This window comes from Theobroma cacao, chromosome 4 (genome assembly GCF_000208745.1).
Source record: "Theobroma cacao cultivar B97-61/B2 chromosome 4, Criollo_cocoa_genome_V2, whole genome shotgun sequence".
Lineage (NCBI taxonomy): Eukaryota > Viridiplantae > Streptophyta > Magnoliopsida > Malvales > Malvaceae > Theobroma > Theobroma cacao.
The window spans coordinates 31498886-31516128 of NC_030853.1; the positions used below are offsets into that span (position 1 = coordinate 31498886).

General features: G+C 36.4%; 2 protein-coding genes across 3 annotated transcripts; both read left to right on the plus strand.

Moving 5' to 3' along the window:
* Positions 540-10607, plus strand: LOC18603714 (E3 ubiquitin-protein ligase UPL6). Of its 2 annotated transcripts, none has more exons than XM_007035833.2 (26): positions 540-1039; positions 1795-1892; positions 2092-2219; positions 2341-2455; positions 2793-2973; positions 3138-3320; positions 3550-3732; positions 4126-4207; positions 4405-4523; positions 4639-4943; positions 5096-5192; positions 5453-5596; positions 5798-5881; positions 5968-6054; positions 6283-6423; positions 6547-6672; positions 7303-7401; positions 7541-7608; positions 7706-7772; positions 7920-8090; positions 8175-8264; positions 8730-8810; positions 9023-9096; positions 9217-9288; positions 9450-9539; positions 9887-10607. In XM_007035833.2, the coding sequence occupies exons 1-26, from the start codon at positions 881-883 to the stop codon at positions 9951-9953; spliced, it is 3111 nt and encodes a 1036-aa protein (XP_007035895.2). In that variant the 5' UTR covers positions 540-880; the 3' UTR covers positions 9954-10607. The 2 variants fall into 2 exon arrangements, with proteins under 2 accessions (XP_007035895.2, XP_017975411.1); XM_018119922.1 differs by having other exon boundaries at positions 2344-2455.
* LOC18603715 (nuclear export mediator factor NEMF homolog) lies at positions 11029-17212 on the plus strand. The gene is made up of 14 exons (XM_018119695.1): positions 11029-11310; positions 11408-11520; positions 11660-11756; positions 11851-11975; positions 12158-12698; positions 12849-13034; positions 13162-13455; positions 13935-14087; positions 14331-14485; positions 14856-14961; positions 15068-15886; positions 16073-16157; positions 16271-16627; positions 16824-17212. Exons 1-14 carry the CDS (start codon positions 11206-11208, stop codon positions 17015-17017), a joined length of 3330 nt encoding a protein of 1109 aa, XP_017975184.1. The 5' UTR covers positions 11029-11205; the 3' UTR covers positions 17018-17212.

The following is a 17243-nucleotide window of genomic DNA, read 5'->3' on the forward strand; positions in this document are numbered from 1 at the left end:
AAAAGCCTAGTTGGAAGCCCAGATGGATCAGGCTGACCCGATGGTTCTGTATGCTAGTTGGGCTTAATGGGTTTTATTCAGATGAATTAGGCCACTCCCTCAATTCCCGAGTTTCTTTCAGACAGTTTGCATGGGCCTACTTGCATGAATTACGATACGTTCAAATACTTTAATATAAAAATGGATTTTTTTTTCACATTATAGTTTATGTTTTTTTAATTAATTCGTTATAAATAAATTATATTCCCATATGGTTAATTTTGTTTTATAAAATTATCAAAATATTTTAAATATGATTGAGGTAGTATTAAAATTATATACATTTCTAAACTGAAGTTTTTTGAATTAAAAAAATTTATTTAGTAATATTCACTTATAATAAGTCAACAAAAAATGTGTTTCAATTTATTTATTAATTTAATTAACGAGGAAAAAAAAGCTTTGTGTATACTATTTTTCTCCTTTTCCTTTGGGGCAGATATTCAAGAGCCAAATGGATAGTTTTGGGATTTCCTTATAAGCCGTGGATTTACTTTATTCACGACACATCGTGTTTTTTTTTTTTTTAACTTTCCCACTTCACAGTACAAGGAATTATAGCGCGAGAAAATTCTCCCAACTCCTCTAGCTTCCTCTTTAGTCCTTGCTTTATTCATTTCTCCAATTTTCTCTCCATCCAAACACCAGGCGTGTCTCTCTAAATTTCTCTTGCTTTACTTCATCGATCGTCTTATTTCACTCGAGCAAAAGGTTTTTTCCTAGGTCAACTCGATCACGGCATAGAACATTTTGATCGAATCGAAGGAAACCTTCAATTTGCGCGCTGGAATATTGATTTGTTGCGGGGCTTAGGGTTTGTTGGAGGCGGTGAGATTCGAGAATGTTCTTCTCGGGTGATCCGACGACTCGGAAACGTGTTGATTTGGGAGGTCGGAGTTCGAAGGAGAGAGATAGGCAGAAACTTCTAGAACAAACGCGGTTGGAGCGGAACCGCCGCCTCTGGTTGCGGCAACAGAACTCCGCAGCTCTCAAGATTCAGGTTGGCTTTTGTTCTACTCAATTTGAATTATGCCGTTTCTTATCTTTGATAATAAATTTTTTTTTCTGTTAATTGTTGAAGACACTGGAACTCGAACTTTATTTGCATTGAGCTGAAAATTAATCTCTTGAAATTTTCCATGCGTTTTTAGTTTAAATACGAGTATGTTCAATGGACAGCTGTGGAAGAGGGGAGGGAGGGGGGGGGGGGGAGGATAAGCGGTTGAGGTAGTCTTTTGTTCGGGATTCTGCTGAATAACAATGCTTCTATGCTGTCATGTTTTCCAAATTTTGTAGGTTTGTTTGGAGTGGGACAGAACTGGTTACGGTGGATATGTTGCACTGTTTTAGTATTATGTATAGGTTCTTCTGTTGTGTTGGATAAGAGATTGGTGTAATTTTGGGTATGAAATATAGGTGGAAATGGCAAATAATAAAGTGAACGGATATGGGTTTATACCGAATGTTTTCCTTGTAACTGCTTTATATTGGGAATGAGATTCAATGCCAAGGCATTTGATGCATTTTGGTATTTAAATGGTAAAGATGTTCTTGATTCTTTCTTAGTTATTATCTACTTTATGATTAGCAACATCAGATACTCATCACTAAACTGAATTGGCGTTGGTGTAGGTAGTATATGAGAATCTTTTAGCTATTTCTTTCGGTTAGGCTGAATAAAATGGTTGTCTGGATTTGCCTATAAGAACTTGCTGGTATAGTTTTTGCAAAGTGTTGACTAATTACTAGCTACAGAAATACTTCAGAGGGAGAAAGGTAGTGGAAGCTGAACATGCCAAGGTGCGAGAGCAGTTCTACCAAACCTATGGGAAGCACTGCCAAAATGTGGACAGGTAAATTTGTACATCCATATCCAAGTGTCTTAAAGGTGTTTTCATTGAAAATTCTTGGTTCATTTTAATGATAGTTTATTTTAATATCAACAAAGTGAATTGAGATACACTTTTAATAGGACTGTTTTATTGCTTTTCTGAATGACTTCTTCTTTCATGTGATTTTCTGATTTTGTTCAGATTGTCTCTGTTTATGCAGGCATTGTTTTGGTCCAGACTCGGAGTTTCTCCGCCAGCTAATTTTCTTCTTTAATGCTGGGAATACAGATGATTTTTTAGTTCTTGTTGAGACTTGCCGATTACTTCAGCATTTTGTTCGAGATAGTGGTATTTTTATTGGATTGTTGTATTATGGATAAGTTGTGTAATTTTTTTATTGTATTCTGCATATGTTTATGGTAGTGTTTATCTTTCTTTCTTTCTCTAAGTTTTGCATAAAATTATGCAGCAGGGGATGTCGTGGGACTCTTTGCAGGCATGGACTACTCATCCTATCATTCTTTGGCTGCCTACAGAGTGAAGCGACTGTCATTTGCTTGTATTCAGGCTATACATCAGAACAGGTTAGTGAATCAAACCTTCTTGTGTTAGCTAGGTGTTGTCTTATTAATCATTTTTATTTTTGTTTCACATGATGGAGCTTGTGTTCTTTTATCTATGACAGTGGCTTTTAGATGATCTTTAGAACCCAAGGGATCTAAAATAGAAAAACAAAAATGGGTCAAATGAAGGCCTGATCGTGATGATAACTTAATATATGTGTTTTCATGCGCCCATCTCTCTCTCTTTTGCCCCACTTTCTCATTGTTTGTGTCTGGCACTGTAATGTCTAGTAGAATTTATACTCTTATTCTGTTTGTAATTTTGAAAGTAATATTACTTAGTTTTTTTATTGGATAGAAATCAATTGAAAGATCAACTTTTGATGACTCCAGAGGAGTCTAGTGCACCAACAGCCATCTTGCTTGAAGCACTGGTCTTGTTGTTAGATCTTAAACTGCCATGGGCTTGTAAGACAGTAGGTTATCTCATGCAAAGAAACGTATTCTCTCTGTTTAGAGAAGTTGTTCAAAAAGTAAAGGTATGTTTTTTTGTTACCCTGGTTTTAGGTTTTGGTTCTTTAATTGGATATGATCTTTATGTAGCCATTTTGGTATCCCTATATCTGGTATTGTGCATCTTAAAACTTGTGATTTAGTAATTGCCTTGCTGCTTTTCTGATGCTACCTTAATTTTGTGGTGTAGGAAAATGTAAATGCTACGGGTTCTTTTGGGAAAATATCTGCATTGGAGCGTGTCCTTGCTCTTATGATTTCTCATGTTGGTCAGAGTCCGTGTATTTGCTCAAATATTAATCCACAGTGGAGTTTCTTGTCCCAGATTCTTACAATCCCTTTCTTATGGCAGCTTTTTCCGTACTTAAAAGAGGTAGATTTGTTCTACATCTTACTTGTTTGAAACTTTATAAGTTGTTTCTTCGAGCTTAATTCAATCTTGATAGTGATGGCATGTGGTGCTGAAAAACTTCAAAGCATATTCTTTCTATTCTACTTGGTTGTTTCTGAGAACAAGCTGTACATATTTTCGTTGCAACATAATTTTTGTTTTCATTTTATGTTTGTTGCTGATTATAATTTTATAATGTTTTACTATCTAGGTTTTTGCATCTCGGAGCTTGAGCCAATACTACACTAATCAGATGGCTTTGTGCGTGCAAAATCATGCTAATGTACTTCCCACTGATATACCAAATGAGTTTCCTGGTTATGCTTGTCTTCTTGGTAATTTATTAGAAACTGCAGGTGCTGCTCTATCTCAGCCTGACTGCTCATTTGAAATGGTAAGAAACTGATTTTTCATTTTAATGAGACCATATGCTTTTCTCCTACTAGCTTCTTTTGTATTCATTAGGCATAAATGTGGTCATTCTATATATATTGCTTTTGAATAATATTTTCCTTTTGATGTAATTGAATGCTATGAAAATGTGCATATTTAAATGCGAGTGTATTGTTGAGATATTGGACTCAATTAACTTCTCTGACTTCTGTTAATTCTTTCAAGTTTTGACCTTAATATTTCTGTTAAAGCTGATTTTATGTTTGCATTAAATGCGATTATCTACTTTTATGTTTGCATTAAAGTTGCTTCTTATGCTAATTTTTTTTTCAATATTTAATATAATTAGGTTTTGAAGCTAGTTTTTTACTTTTTTTTTTTAAATTTTGAGCAGGCCATAGACCTTGCAGCAGTTACAACGTTCTTGTTGGAAGCTCTTCCTCCTATAAAATCCTCAAGCAGAGAAAGTAGAGAAAGTATGCCTTGCCTCTTGATATGCCTCTCTCTGTCTCTCTCTTTTCTCCATTTATATGCCAATTGGTTTTTTTTAGCACTTCAACAAGAAAATTATAAGTTTGGTTATAGTACAGCAACTATGACTTGATATTTGGCTCACTGATTCTTGTTTAAATTGGTTCATTGAAATGTACATGCATAAAATTTTTGGCCTCAGGTTCCATGGTTGGGGATGATGATATGACCATAGGTGACGAAGTGGGAGAAATACTTTTGGATCGTAATTTGGAACTGCAGATAACCAATGCTATAGATTCACGCTTTCTTCTGCAATTGGTAGGCAGTCTTGACACTTTCTGTTAGTTTGAAAATGACTTGGCTATCCTTATGAAATTGGTGTTTTCTTTTCAATAGTAAAGAAAGGTTTCAAATTTTTATTCTTCTGGGGCAGACCAATGTGTTATTTGGAGGGATTTCCACTGTCCATGGTTTACATACTGAAGGACCAGATGATAAGGAGGTGGCAGCTGTTGGTGCTGCTTGTGCGTTTCTGCATGTTACATTCAATACTTTACCTCTAGAGAGAATCATGACTGTACTAGCATATAGAACTGAACTTATTCCAGTGCTTTGGAATTTCATGAAACGATGCCATCAAAATCAAAAGTGGTCATCCTTGCCTGAGCGAGTTTCATATCTCTTGGGAGATGCACCTGGCTGGCTGCTACCTCTGTCTGTTTTCTGTCCTGTGTACAAGTAAGATGCTTGCTTGATTTCTGGAAGAATCATTTTATGCAGTTCCTGTTGTGTGTTTCATTCTTAACTCGTTTATGCAGTTCCTTTTGTAAATGCTAAATGGTATTTTGAGATTGATGACTCACTAGTCTGGTTTCTTTGTGGTTGATCAGGCACATGCTTATGATAGTTGATAATGAGGAGTTTTATGAGCAGGAGAAGCCACTGTCTTTGAAGGATGTCAGATGCCTAATCATCATTCTGAGACAGGTAGCTTCATTTTTGTGACACTGTAGTTCAACAACCTATTATTTAAACTGTGGAGCAGTTTTAATTTTGATTCAGAAAAATAACTTGTTTTCACTGGACTTTCTTTAAATTAAGGAAATGATTTATGGATATTTATGGACCATATGATAGCATTGGTGGCAACCCTGATTGTTATGACTACCATGAAATTGCTAGTGCAGGTGTAACCTGGCTTAATGGTCTGACTAACATTCATGTAATTCTTCTATTTTCCAATATAGGCTTTGTGGCAGCTCCTATGGGTGAACCCTTCAGCTCACCCTGGTTCTGGGAAATCTGTCTCCAACACTTCTGCTCATACGAGGCACCCTGTTGAAGCTATTCAAAATAGGGTTGGTACTGTAGCCTCTGAGCTTCTCTCACAGGTAGGTTCCAGTGTGACTTGTTGAATTTCTGGCTTCTCACTTGTTTACATTTTGTCTTTTGCTTGATATATCAAATTATTGGGCCAGTGCTCAATACATATAAATATAATGATGCATTTGTTGAGAATAATGGCACATAGGAAAACATTATGATCTTTTTAACATTTCTGTTTTTTTTGTTATTTAAAACTGCTCTTATAGTTGCAAGATTGGAACAATCGGCGGCAGTTTACTCCCCCCAGCGACTTTCATGCTGATGGTGTAAATGACTTTTTCATTTCTCAGGTAATAGCTTCTCAATTGCAGCTTTAAGTTTCCAATACCAATTTTTTTTTTTTGCAGCTTGTTCTGATCTCAATTTTTCTTAGCAGGCCGTAATGGAAGGCACAAAAGCACATGACATATTAAAGCAAGCACCTTTTTTGATTCCATTTACCAGCAGAGTTAAAATATTCACTGTAAGTGAATAATTAGCAAATTTTGCTTCTGATCTTTAGTTGGAAATTGTTGGATCTTGAAGAATAAGATCAAGCTGTTGATATGACTATCATTATATGAATTCCTTGGCTGGGATGTTGGGGAGTTAGCTGGGAAAATTAGTCTAATATTTGGATTCTTTTTCACTATTACTGACTTTTTGTTATTTGCTTTGCTTTGTATGTCCGTTCTATAACTCCATCCACCAGTCACAACTAGCATCAGTTAGGCAGAGACAAGGGGCTCATGGTGTTTTTACCAGAAACCGATTCAGAATACGAAGGGATCACATTTTGGAAGATGCTTATAATCAGATGAGCGCATTGTCTGAAGAGGATCTTCGAGGATTGGTATGCTTTATTTAAGTATTCTCACATATGAAAACCTTATTATCTTAAATGGCTTTGCCGAATCTGGTCTCTGCCCTCTTGACACTGTTTAGCAATGATATAATCGGTTTCTTTTGTCTACAGATTCGTGTAACATTTGTCAATGAATTTGGAGTGGAGGAGGCTGGTATTGATGGTGGTGGAATTTTCAAAGATTTTATGGAGAATATTACTCGAGCTGCATTCGATGTACAGTATGGGTTATTTAAGGTTGTTAATCTATGCTACTGCTTACTCCTCTTCTTCTTTTCATATACATCAATAAGCTGGCTGGCACATGTATCCATATATATATCAATTTTGGTAAAGAAGCCAGTAGTGGCTACGTTATCTTTCTCCAGTGATTGTTGGATTTAAGATGCCATGCTTCATTCTGATCGAACAGGTTCAGAGAGAATATCAATTTTCAAATTCTGCTGAACAAGGGAAGAATAAAAATAAGCAGATTTTCTTGATCGAGATATATTTTTTAAATAATAAAAATATCTTAATGTACTTGGCTTGATTTGTAAACAAATGTGGTTCAATGGAAATTATAAATGATAAAGCTGAATGCAACACTGATTGTAATCTGAACTTGGTATAAAGATGTAGAATAGATCATGGAGTTCAAACGGAGGGTGTCATTACCCTCTGCTACTAGCTGTCTTCTGAGACTAGCATGTTCGTTATTGAAGCTTCATTACCATTTCTTGTTTTTCATTCAAAGTCAACTTTGGTTGTCACTAATCAGGATCGTTCTGTTGTATTTGTTAACTTGTCCCACTTGTTATATATTGTTTTGTTTTTAATAACGTGTGTTTTTATTCCTCTGACATACTGCTTGGCATGGCAAGCCAGGAAACAGCTGATCACCTTCTATACCCTAATCCTGGATCAGGAATGATACATGAACAACACCTCCAATTTTACCATTTCTTGGGAACACTTCTTGCAAAGGTATTTCATTCTATTACAGAAGCTTAATCCATTCAGTCCGATGCTGTATTTATATCTAATATTTAATTTGCCTGTATGCCATCTCAGCTTTATCTATAACAGGGCTTATTGATGATGTATAATGTTACCTTTGTTGTAGGCCATGTTTGAAGGGATTCTTGTGGATATACCATTTGCAACATTCTTTTTGAGCAAATTGAAACAAAAGTAAGGTTTTGAATGGTTTCTCTCCTCTGAAAGAGCTTGTTTTATATTGTATTCTAGAGATACTGATTCATGCATATCTTCCTCTTCCATTGATTAGGTACAACTATTTAAATGACTTGCCTTCGTTGGACCCAGAATTATATCGCCACCTTATTTTCCTAAAGGTGATTTTTCTTGATCTTTTTCTTTTTTAATCTCTTGCATTTATACTTAATGGAAAACTAGTGACTTGGTTCGCGTAGTCATCCTTTCACAAGGTCTACATTTTATGGCTCTAGCCTTCTAATTTCCTCCTATGCTATGACTTTCAGCATTATAAAGGGGACATTGCAGGGTTGGAGCTCTACTTTGTAATTGTGAATAATGAATATGGAGAGCAAACAGAAGACGAGTTGCTTCCCGGAGGAAAAAACATACGTGTTACTAATGAGAATGTTATCACATTTATTCACCTTGTATCTAACCACCGTTTGAATTTTCAGGTAGTGAGATCCTTCATTTCTAATTAGTTTATTGAGCCTTTCTTATACCTTTCATGATACTGACACAAATGATGTCATTTGCAGATACGACAACAAAGTTCGCATTTCCTTAGGGGATTTCAGCAGCTTATACAGAAAGATTGGATTGATATGTTCAATGAACATGAATTGCAGGTATTGTGGTCTACTTCGAATTTTTGCAGGTTATATTCACTTTGCAGGCAATAGTTTCCTAATCTTACTTTGAAGTCATTATCTGCCTATTTGAACATGATAGATGAGTTGGCCGGAATTCCTTTTCACTTAAAAAAGTTAATGAACCTTCAAATTGTTATGCCCTGTGAACTGCAGGTTTTGCTTGAGATTTGCAATTTGTCATGCCTGAATGTCTTTAAAAATATTGTTCACATTTCCTAGCATTAACATGGATTTTGATTCTATCATACTTTGTATGTGAGGCGCTCAATTTGCAACATCATTTCCATGATGGTCGAAGAACTTGAAACTATTATTGCACTCACCCTGGATCAAACATGAGCTTATTTATTTATTTTTTTAAACAAGAAATTTTTCATCACTTGAGTGCACCTGCTTAATGTTATTTTCCATCTTCACTTAAATCCTTGACATCTATTGCAGCTTCTGATATCTGGTTCACTTGAAAGCTTGGATGTTGATGACTTACGACGCAACACCAATTACGCGGGTGGCTATCACAGTGTAAGTTCTTTGCCCCTCTCCTCATCTTTTTTTGTTGGATCGGAATGAGTTGTTATGCACCAAATGTGCTATATTTTTCTTAGTTTTATTCCAGTTGAAATGACAAGGAGTGCAAATTGTTATAGAATAAACTTGTTGCCCTATCTGTCATTATTATCAAGAGTCAGTTCTTTGTATGTCAGAAGCTTATTTTTCACTTTGTTGTTTGACAGGAGCACTATGTCATTGATGTGTTTTGGGAAGTCCTCAAAAGCTTTTCACTGGAAAATCAAAAGAAGTTTTTGAAGTGAGTTACATCATATGTGATCTGTGTGCTGGTTGTCCTCCTATGTTGGCTGCTTCAATTATTAGCTTTAAGAATAATGTGCATGAGAGAGGATAATAACTAGATAAGGTTCTTTTTTAGGTTTGTGACTGGGTGTTCCCGAGGACCACTGCTGGGATTCAAATATCTTGAACCATTATTCTGCATACAAAGGTAATAATTGACCAAATATACTCTGGAGATATGATAATTTGTTGGTCAGGTGGATGACAGTGACAGAAGTGCAATGGATAATACTTCCTTTTACCTCCTCTGTATTTCTTTTTTTTTTTTGCAATTAGAAATTATAGATTTTTTGGTCGACTCTTTTGCAGGGCTGCTGGTACTGCCTCTGAAGAAGCATTAGACCGATTACCCACATCAGCTACTTGTATGAACCTTCTAAAGCTTCCACCATATAGAAGGTTTGTTTCTCTCTTTTAATAGCTTAGCATAGAGTAAGACAGACTATGAGACGTGAATTTCTTGGCATTGAAATTGAATTGCTGTTTGTGGTGGTGATAATTCACACTTCTGAGGGCATACTAAGGATTTGGAAGTCGCATACAAATTAACCCGTAAAGAAAAAAAGAACAAGCTGTTCTCTTCTGCACTATTGTAGTTATTCTGCCTGTACGACCTGCCTCTTGCCTTCCTACCACCCAAAATCTGATAAAAAGTTGCTGATTAACACCATCATTGTTTACTTAGATACTCACTTTTCCTTTCGCGGCAATGTGATTAACTTCCACATGGTTTGTTTTTGGTGCAGCAAAGAGCAACTAGAAACCAAATTGCTGTATGCCATAAATGCAGATGCTGGTTTTGATTTAAGTTGATATACCCTGTGAATTGCCAATCCTAGACAAAGCGATGCTCTGCATTTGCATCTATACTAAATTTGAGTCAGTCCTATGAGAATCTCCTATTGCTTGGGTGTCGAGGACCATCGGAGCTGCAAGCAAGGGGAGGCTACAGAGAAGTGATGAATGCTTGGCCTGGGCCAAGCATAAACAGTGTATAGATAAATAACTGTCCACCCTGCTAGTTGAGTTGAAATGTACATACGTGGAGTCCATTCTCTTATGCGAAGGTTAAACAATCATATGCAGAAGCAGGAATTTGCGATATCTCTGGACACTCTTGAAAGCATCACGCCTGCAAGGGCTTCTCGCGGTAGTGGGTCTTGTCAAGGGTGTTCTTTACTTAAGCTGTGGCCACAGTCCAAAATAAACTATTCTTGTACCATCCATTTGTAAATTGGGAAAAAAAAAAGATGGTCTGTTACGTACTGTTGTGAGTAATTTCCAACAGTTGATATATAGTTATACGCTATTTGAAGAACAATTATTTTCTTGGGGTACTTATTTTGGTTTCCACTGTTGGATCCCCTCTCTGTCTCTCTGTTGCTTTGTACCAAATTTTTACCAACATAAATGGTTGCAAAAGTTTTAGAAGTGTTTAAGAATATTCAAACAAGTTATGTTTTATTGTATTCAATTGTCAAATAAATTTTTATAATTAATGATTAATTTTATTTTATATTTAAATGATGTTGGTATTATTTATTATAAAATGTCAGTATGTCATGTTATTTTATTCTGTATAAAATAATAAATAATATTTTGATTAAATTAATTATTAATTATAAAAATTTATTTAATTTAAAATAAAAATATAAAAACTTACTTGATGTAAAATAAAAATATATGAATTTAATTAAATATAATAAAAAATAAAAATTAATTTAAATATTTTTAAATAATTAATTTTTTTAAAAAAAATATTATGCGTTTGTTTATGTAGCTATGATATGAAAACATTCAGGCCCCTTAGCCTTGAGGCCTCGGCCCCATCCCTAATCTTCCAGCCCAATCGAGGAACCCAGAGCCAGCATGTGGCGGTTGCCTCCAGTCCAAGGCTCCGGGCTGAAGCTCTGCAGGGTCTGCAACACCAACCAAAATCACATTTCCTTCGATTTTTCTCTTGCGCTTCCAAGGTTCCCAAAGAGAGAGCACGAAATCAGTAAGTAGTTCCCTAACACGCCCCAAAGTAAGAGAAAATTGAAAAAGAAAAGAATAAAAAGGGGGAATGGTGAAGGTGCGCATGAACACGGCCGATGTGGCCGCCGAAGTCAAGTGCTTGCGAAGATTGATCGGCATGCGCTGTTCCAACGTCTACGATCTCTCGCCCAAGGTTTTTTTTTTTTACGCAATTTTTCCTTCTTTCTTTATTCAGAAAAATCATTTTAGTAATATCATGCGATTAATTGGAAACGGTTCGCGGCCTGTAGACGTATGTATTCAAGCTGATGAATAGCAGCGGCATTACAGAGTCGGGAGAGAGCGAGAAGGTTTTGTTGTTAATGGAGAGCGGTGTCCGATTGCATACCACTGCTTATGTTCGGTATGTTTCTTCTGCTGTTTATATTTCTTCTTTATGATGTCGATTGTTTTTTTGTATTCTTTGAAATGTTCATCACAAGCTTACAAAGTAGTAAAAAGAAGAGAAAAAAGTTAATCAAATTGTTGTTAAATGTTTATAGGGATAAGAGTAACACTCCTTCTGGCTTTACTCTCAAATTACGAAAGCATATTCGAACTAGAAGGCTTGAAGATGTACGGCAGCTCGGTTATGATAGGGTATGCTTTTTTTCTTTTTACTTTGCTTTGCTTTCTGGGTTTTTGTTTTGGTTTTTGAGTTTTTTGTCTAATTTCTATAAGCTTTTGTGGACAGATAATCCTTTTCCAATTTGGATTAGGTGCTAATGCACATTATGTAATATTGGAATTGTATGCCCAAGGAAACATTCTCCTCACTGATTCTTCTTTCACAGTCTTGACTCTTCTTCGTTCACATAGGTAGCTCTTTTGATATTACATTTCTCTTACTCTTCACATTTACCTATTTGTGAATGCTTTAAAAATGGCATTCTTGCATTTTCTTAATGAAATACCATTTTTTAAATTCATGGTTTGGATGTTTGCTAGCTTGTTAAGCCAACTAGTTTGATAAAGGAACTGTACAACTTCATTCATGACAGGGATGATGATAAAGGGTTTGCGATCATGTCACGCCATCGTTATCCTACTGAGATTTGCCGGCATTTTGAGCGAACTACCATTTCAAAGCTGCAGGCAGCCCTCACTTCTGCTAGTGAACCTGTTGAGAATGAAGCCACTAAGGTTAATGAAGCCGGGAATAATTTGCCTGACGCACGAAAAGAAAAAGAAAAGCAGGATAGTCGCAAGGGTGGGAAACCTTCTGAGTCAAACAAAAAGGCCAGTGATAACACTCGTGCTAAACAAGCTACATTGAAGAATGTTCTCGGGGAGGCATTGGGTTATGGGCCTGCACTTTCTGAGCATATTATTTTAGATGCTGGCCTGGTTCCAAGTACAAAAGTTACCAAAGATAGCAAGTTTGATGATGATAAAATTCAAGTTTTGGCCCAAGCTGTTGCAAAATTTGAGGACTGGTTACAGGATGTTATATCAGGTGACAAGGTTCCTGAAGGATACATTTTAATGCAGAAAAGGAATCCAGGAAAGGATGGCCCACTGTCCGAAGGAACTACTGATCAGGTTGCTGTTGTATTACTGAGAACCACTTGTTATCAATATGTTGCAGAACTGAGTTGAGCATTCATTCCGCACACGCATGAATGAAGCTATGATGTGGGATTTCCTGCTTCATTGTGCTCTTGCTAATTGTTGTGTGGTTATTCTCTGCAGATATATGATGAATTCTGCCCTATTTTATTGAACCAGTTCAAGTCAAGAGACTATGTGAATTTTGAAACATTTGATGCAGCTTTGGATGAATTCTACAGCAAAATTGAGAGCCAAAGGTCTGAGCAACAGCAAAAGAGCAAGGAGAGCTCTGCGAGTCAGAAATTAAACAAGATTCGCTTGGATCAGGTTTGTGATATGATTTCCAAGATATGTTGCTTTGTGACCTTGATAGCATGTCTATCATTTAGCTGATAATCCAAGGTATGTAGTGTTTGTTCATCGTCGTGTTAATGCAAGTCATGTTTTTCTGTAGGAAAATCGTGTTCATATGCTGAAGAAAGTAGTTGATAATTGTGTCCAAATGGCAGAATTGATAGAGTACAACCTAGAAGATGTGGATGCTGCCATATTAGCTGTTCGTGTAGCTCTTGCAAAGGGTATGAATTGGGAGGATCTTGCTCGTATGGTGAAGGAAGAGAAGAAATCTGGAAATCCTGTGGCTGGCCTAATTGACAAGCTCTATCTTGAAAGGAATTGCATGACATTACTACTGAGCAACAATCTTGATGAAATGGATGATGATGAAAAGACACTCCCAGTGGATAAGGTGCTATTTCAGTTTAAAATTTAGGTTCCCCTTGTCAAAGCCCCATCCCTTTATACATCTGTATCTATTTATGTTTCTTTGATTAATATTTATGCACATAATTTATCTGCTTCTGAAGAAATCTGTGTCCATTTACCTGAATTTGCCCAATATTGACAATTTTGAGTTCTTAATGTAGCATATATTTGTCAATGAATTTGAAAAACTATGAGATGACTTGGGAAACATAAACAATAATTGCATTGTTGAAATTATATGTTATTCAGTTCGATTAAATTGAAGGCTTAGGTATTGACAAGTCTGATGTTTTATCGTCTTAATCATCTCTATCATCATCCTCATCATTACTTGTCCCTCCTTCGAGGGGGTTCTTTACATCTCTGCATAAATTCCTATATCTGTAAATATAAATGTTTCAATGCCCGAAAACTGCACCCTAATTATCTGATTTGCCATCACTTCTTTTTCACTTTGAAAAGGTTGAAGTTGATTTGGCACTTTCAGCTCATGCCAATGCTCGACGTTGGTATGAATTGAAGAAAAAGCAAGAGAGCAAACAGGAAAAGACTGTCACAGCACATGAGAAGGCTTTTAAGGCAGCTGAGAGAAAGACTCGTCTTCAGCTTTCACAGGTAGCTTTAACTGTTAACATACTTATTTGTGTCGTGTCAACCAGAAACACATTTTAAGTTTGATTGGTAGAAAATATTGTGGAATATATTTATTTAAGAGTAAGAATACTTTATCAGCAGCCTCTTCTTGTAGGGCTTTGGACCTGCTCCAAGTCTGACAGACTTCAAATTGGTGCTTTGTGGTTGTATGAACTGTATTGCTCTTTGTTTTAGCTTGCCGAGTTCATTTTTAATGAATTGCAGGAAAAAACTGTTGCATCAATTACACATATGCGCAAAGTTCATTGGTTTGAGAAATTTAATTGGTTCATCAGCAGTGAAAACTATTTAGTTATTAGTGGACGTGATGCTCAACAGAATGAGATGATTGTCAAGAGATATATGTCAAAAGGGGATCTGTAAGTGAATTATTTTTTAATGTTTACATTTTTGTTCATTTTGTTCTTTCTGAGCTATTTCATTATAAGTTTCACCATGGATGTTCTTGGTTCAAAGTGCTAAGCAATGAGTTCACCGTGAAAATGAATTGTCTGGTAACATAGTTTTAAGACAATTGTTCTCTTTCTCAGAGTTTCATTAGAAGTTGATCAAGTGGAGGACATGGGTGAGGAAGAGTTTTTCACTCTAATTTAGATTTCTTTCTGCTTCTTGTTTCTTGGGGAAATGAGCATTCCTTAATTGTTTCAGTATTTTTCTACTTATTAGTTTTCCAAATATGGTTTATCATATAGAATTTGAATTTTGATAGTTATTTTCATAATGAAACAGGTATGTCCATGCAGATTTGCATGGGGCTTCTAGTACAATAATCAAGAATCACAGGCCTGAGCAGCCAGTACCACCTCTCACTTTAAACCAAGCTGGATGTTTTACAGTAAATAATCTTCCTCTGTCCTTTATTAATTCTTTCTCTTTTTTGTGTATTTCTGGGAAGAATAAAATGCAATATATGCAGCTAAAATTTCAATTTTGTGAAATAGGTTTGTCACAGCCAGGCATGGGATTCGAAAATTGTTACCAGTGCTTGGTGGGTTTATCCTCACCAGGTCAGTAAAACTGCTCCTACAGGGGAATATCTTACTGTTGGGAGTTTCATGATACGCGGGAAGAAGAACTTTCTTCCTCCACATCCTCTTATAATGGGATTTGGGTTATTGTTTCGCTTGGATGAAAGCTCCTTGGGATCACATTTAAATGAAAGGAGGGTGAGGGGTGAGGAGGAAGGGATAAATGATGTTGAAGAAACTGGTCCTCTCATAGAAAATTCTGAGTCAGGATCAGAGAAAGGTGATGAAGCAATTGATGTACCTGAATTAGCAGTTGAAGGCAGGACTGGCTTGAATGATGTTGGTAATGCAAATATATCTGACGTTGTGGACGGTGGTGTTGCTTCTGTCAGTCCGCAACTTGAGGATCTCCTTGATCGAACTCTAGTGCTTGGATCTGCTGCTGTCTTGGGTAAAAATTCTGTTCTTGGAACTTCGCAAATTGATTTGGTAGAGGAAGATAATCATGAAGAGAAGAAAGCTACAGTTAGGGATAAGCCTTATATTTCAAAAGCTGAAAGAAAAAAGCTCAAGAAAGGACCAAGCAGTAATGATGTTAATGCTAGTATTGAGAAGGGAAACAAGAAGGCAAAAGAGAATGGTAATGCTGTTAGTCAACCTGAAAATAATGTGGGAAATAAGAAACCAGGTGGTGGAAAAATAAGCCGTGGGCAGAGAGGCAAGCTCAAGAAAATAAAGAAGTATGCTGATCAGGATGAGGAAGAGAGGAGCATTCGGATGGCATTACTGGCTGTGAGTACACCAACTTGAATGTTCTTTGCAGGCCAACATAGATATTTTTTCCACCCTGAAAATATTTATAAACCTTGTAGAGCTCTCTCTCTCTTGGAGAGAAGGAGGGTCTTCATTCCTCATATTCTACTGGTTATGGTTTAATAATCACTTTCTAGACTAAAACTGAATTCTTATGAATTGCAGTCTTCAGGGAAAGGTAACAAGAATGATGGAGGGTTAGATGATGCAAATGCTACTACCAACAACAACCAGAAACCAGCTGCTAGTGGTATGTCCCTTCCTGCGCTATAGGTGGCAAATCAGATGTTTTTCAAATTTCTAGTAACTCAAGTAGAGGATCCTATTATGGGGCGGTAAAATTCACTTGTTTTGAATTTGCAGCTCCTGAAGATGCCCCAAAGATATGTTATAAATGCAAAAGGGCAGGTCATCTTTCTCGGGATTGTCCTGAACATCCTGATGATACTTTGCATGATCATGCAAATGGAATTGGAGATAATCGCCATGCAGGTTTGCATGAAAGTGATGAGTTGGACAGGGTGGTCATGGAGGAAGATGATGTCCATGAGATAGGCGAAGAAGAGAAAGGGAGATTAAATGATGTGGATTACTTGACCGGAAATCCTCTGCCGAGTGATATTCTCTTATATGCTGTGCCTGTCTGTGGTCCTTATAGTGCAGTGCAATCATATAAATACAGTGTTAAGATAATACCTGGCACTGCAAAGAAAGGAAAAGGTATGAGAATTCTTTAGTTTACAAAATTGAAATTATGTCATTATCATTTTGAATTCTTTATTGTGTTTCTTGTCACTAGGATTTAAATTGGTGTCAATAAAATTTTACTTATTTTCATGGGACAATCTTAGTTTTGAGTCCAAAAGCAATGTTTATTTTATTTAATTTTTTGCTTTTCTTTGAAATTCCTCTGTAGCTGCAAAGACTGCCATGAATCTGTTTAGCCACACGCCAGAAGCAAGCAACAGAGAGAAGGAATTGATGAAAGCATGCACAGATCCTGAGCTAGTTGCTGCAATTATCGGCAATGTGAAGATCACAGCTGCTGGTCTCACTCAACTGAAACAGAAGCAAAAGAAGGGCAAGAAGAGTAACAAAGGAGAAAGCTAAGCAGTGCACTAGAAGAAAGGTCTAACGAATACAAGTCTCACATACTTTTTCTTTTTGCATGTACAAGAAAATTTTGTTTTTCTTCTTCTGTGTGTTGGATTTGCAGTCATCAGTGATCACCACAATGCGATCTGCAGCTTGAATGTAAGCCCTTTATAAGTTGAAATAGAGAATGTGTATCCTTCATTTGTTCCAGTACCTATACCTTTTATTTTGATTGAGTAAT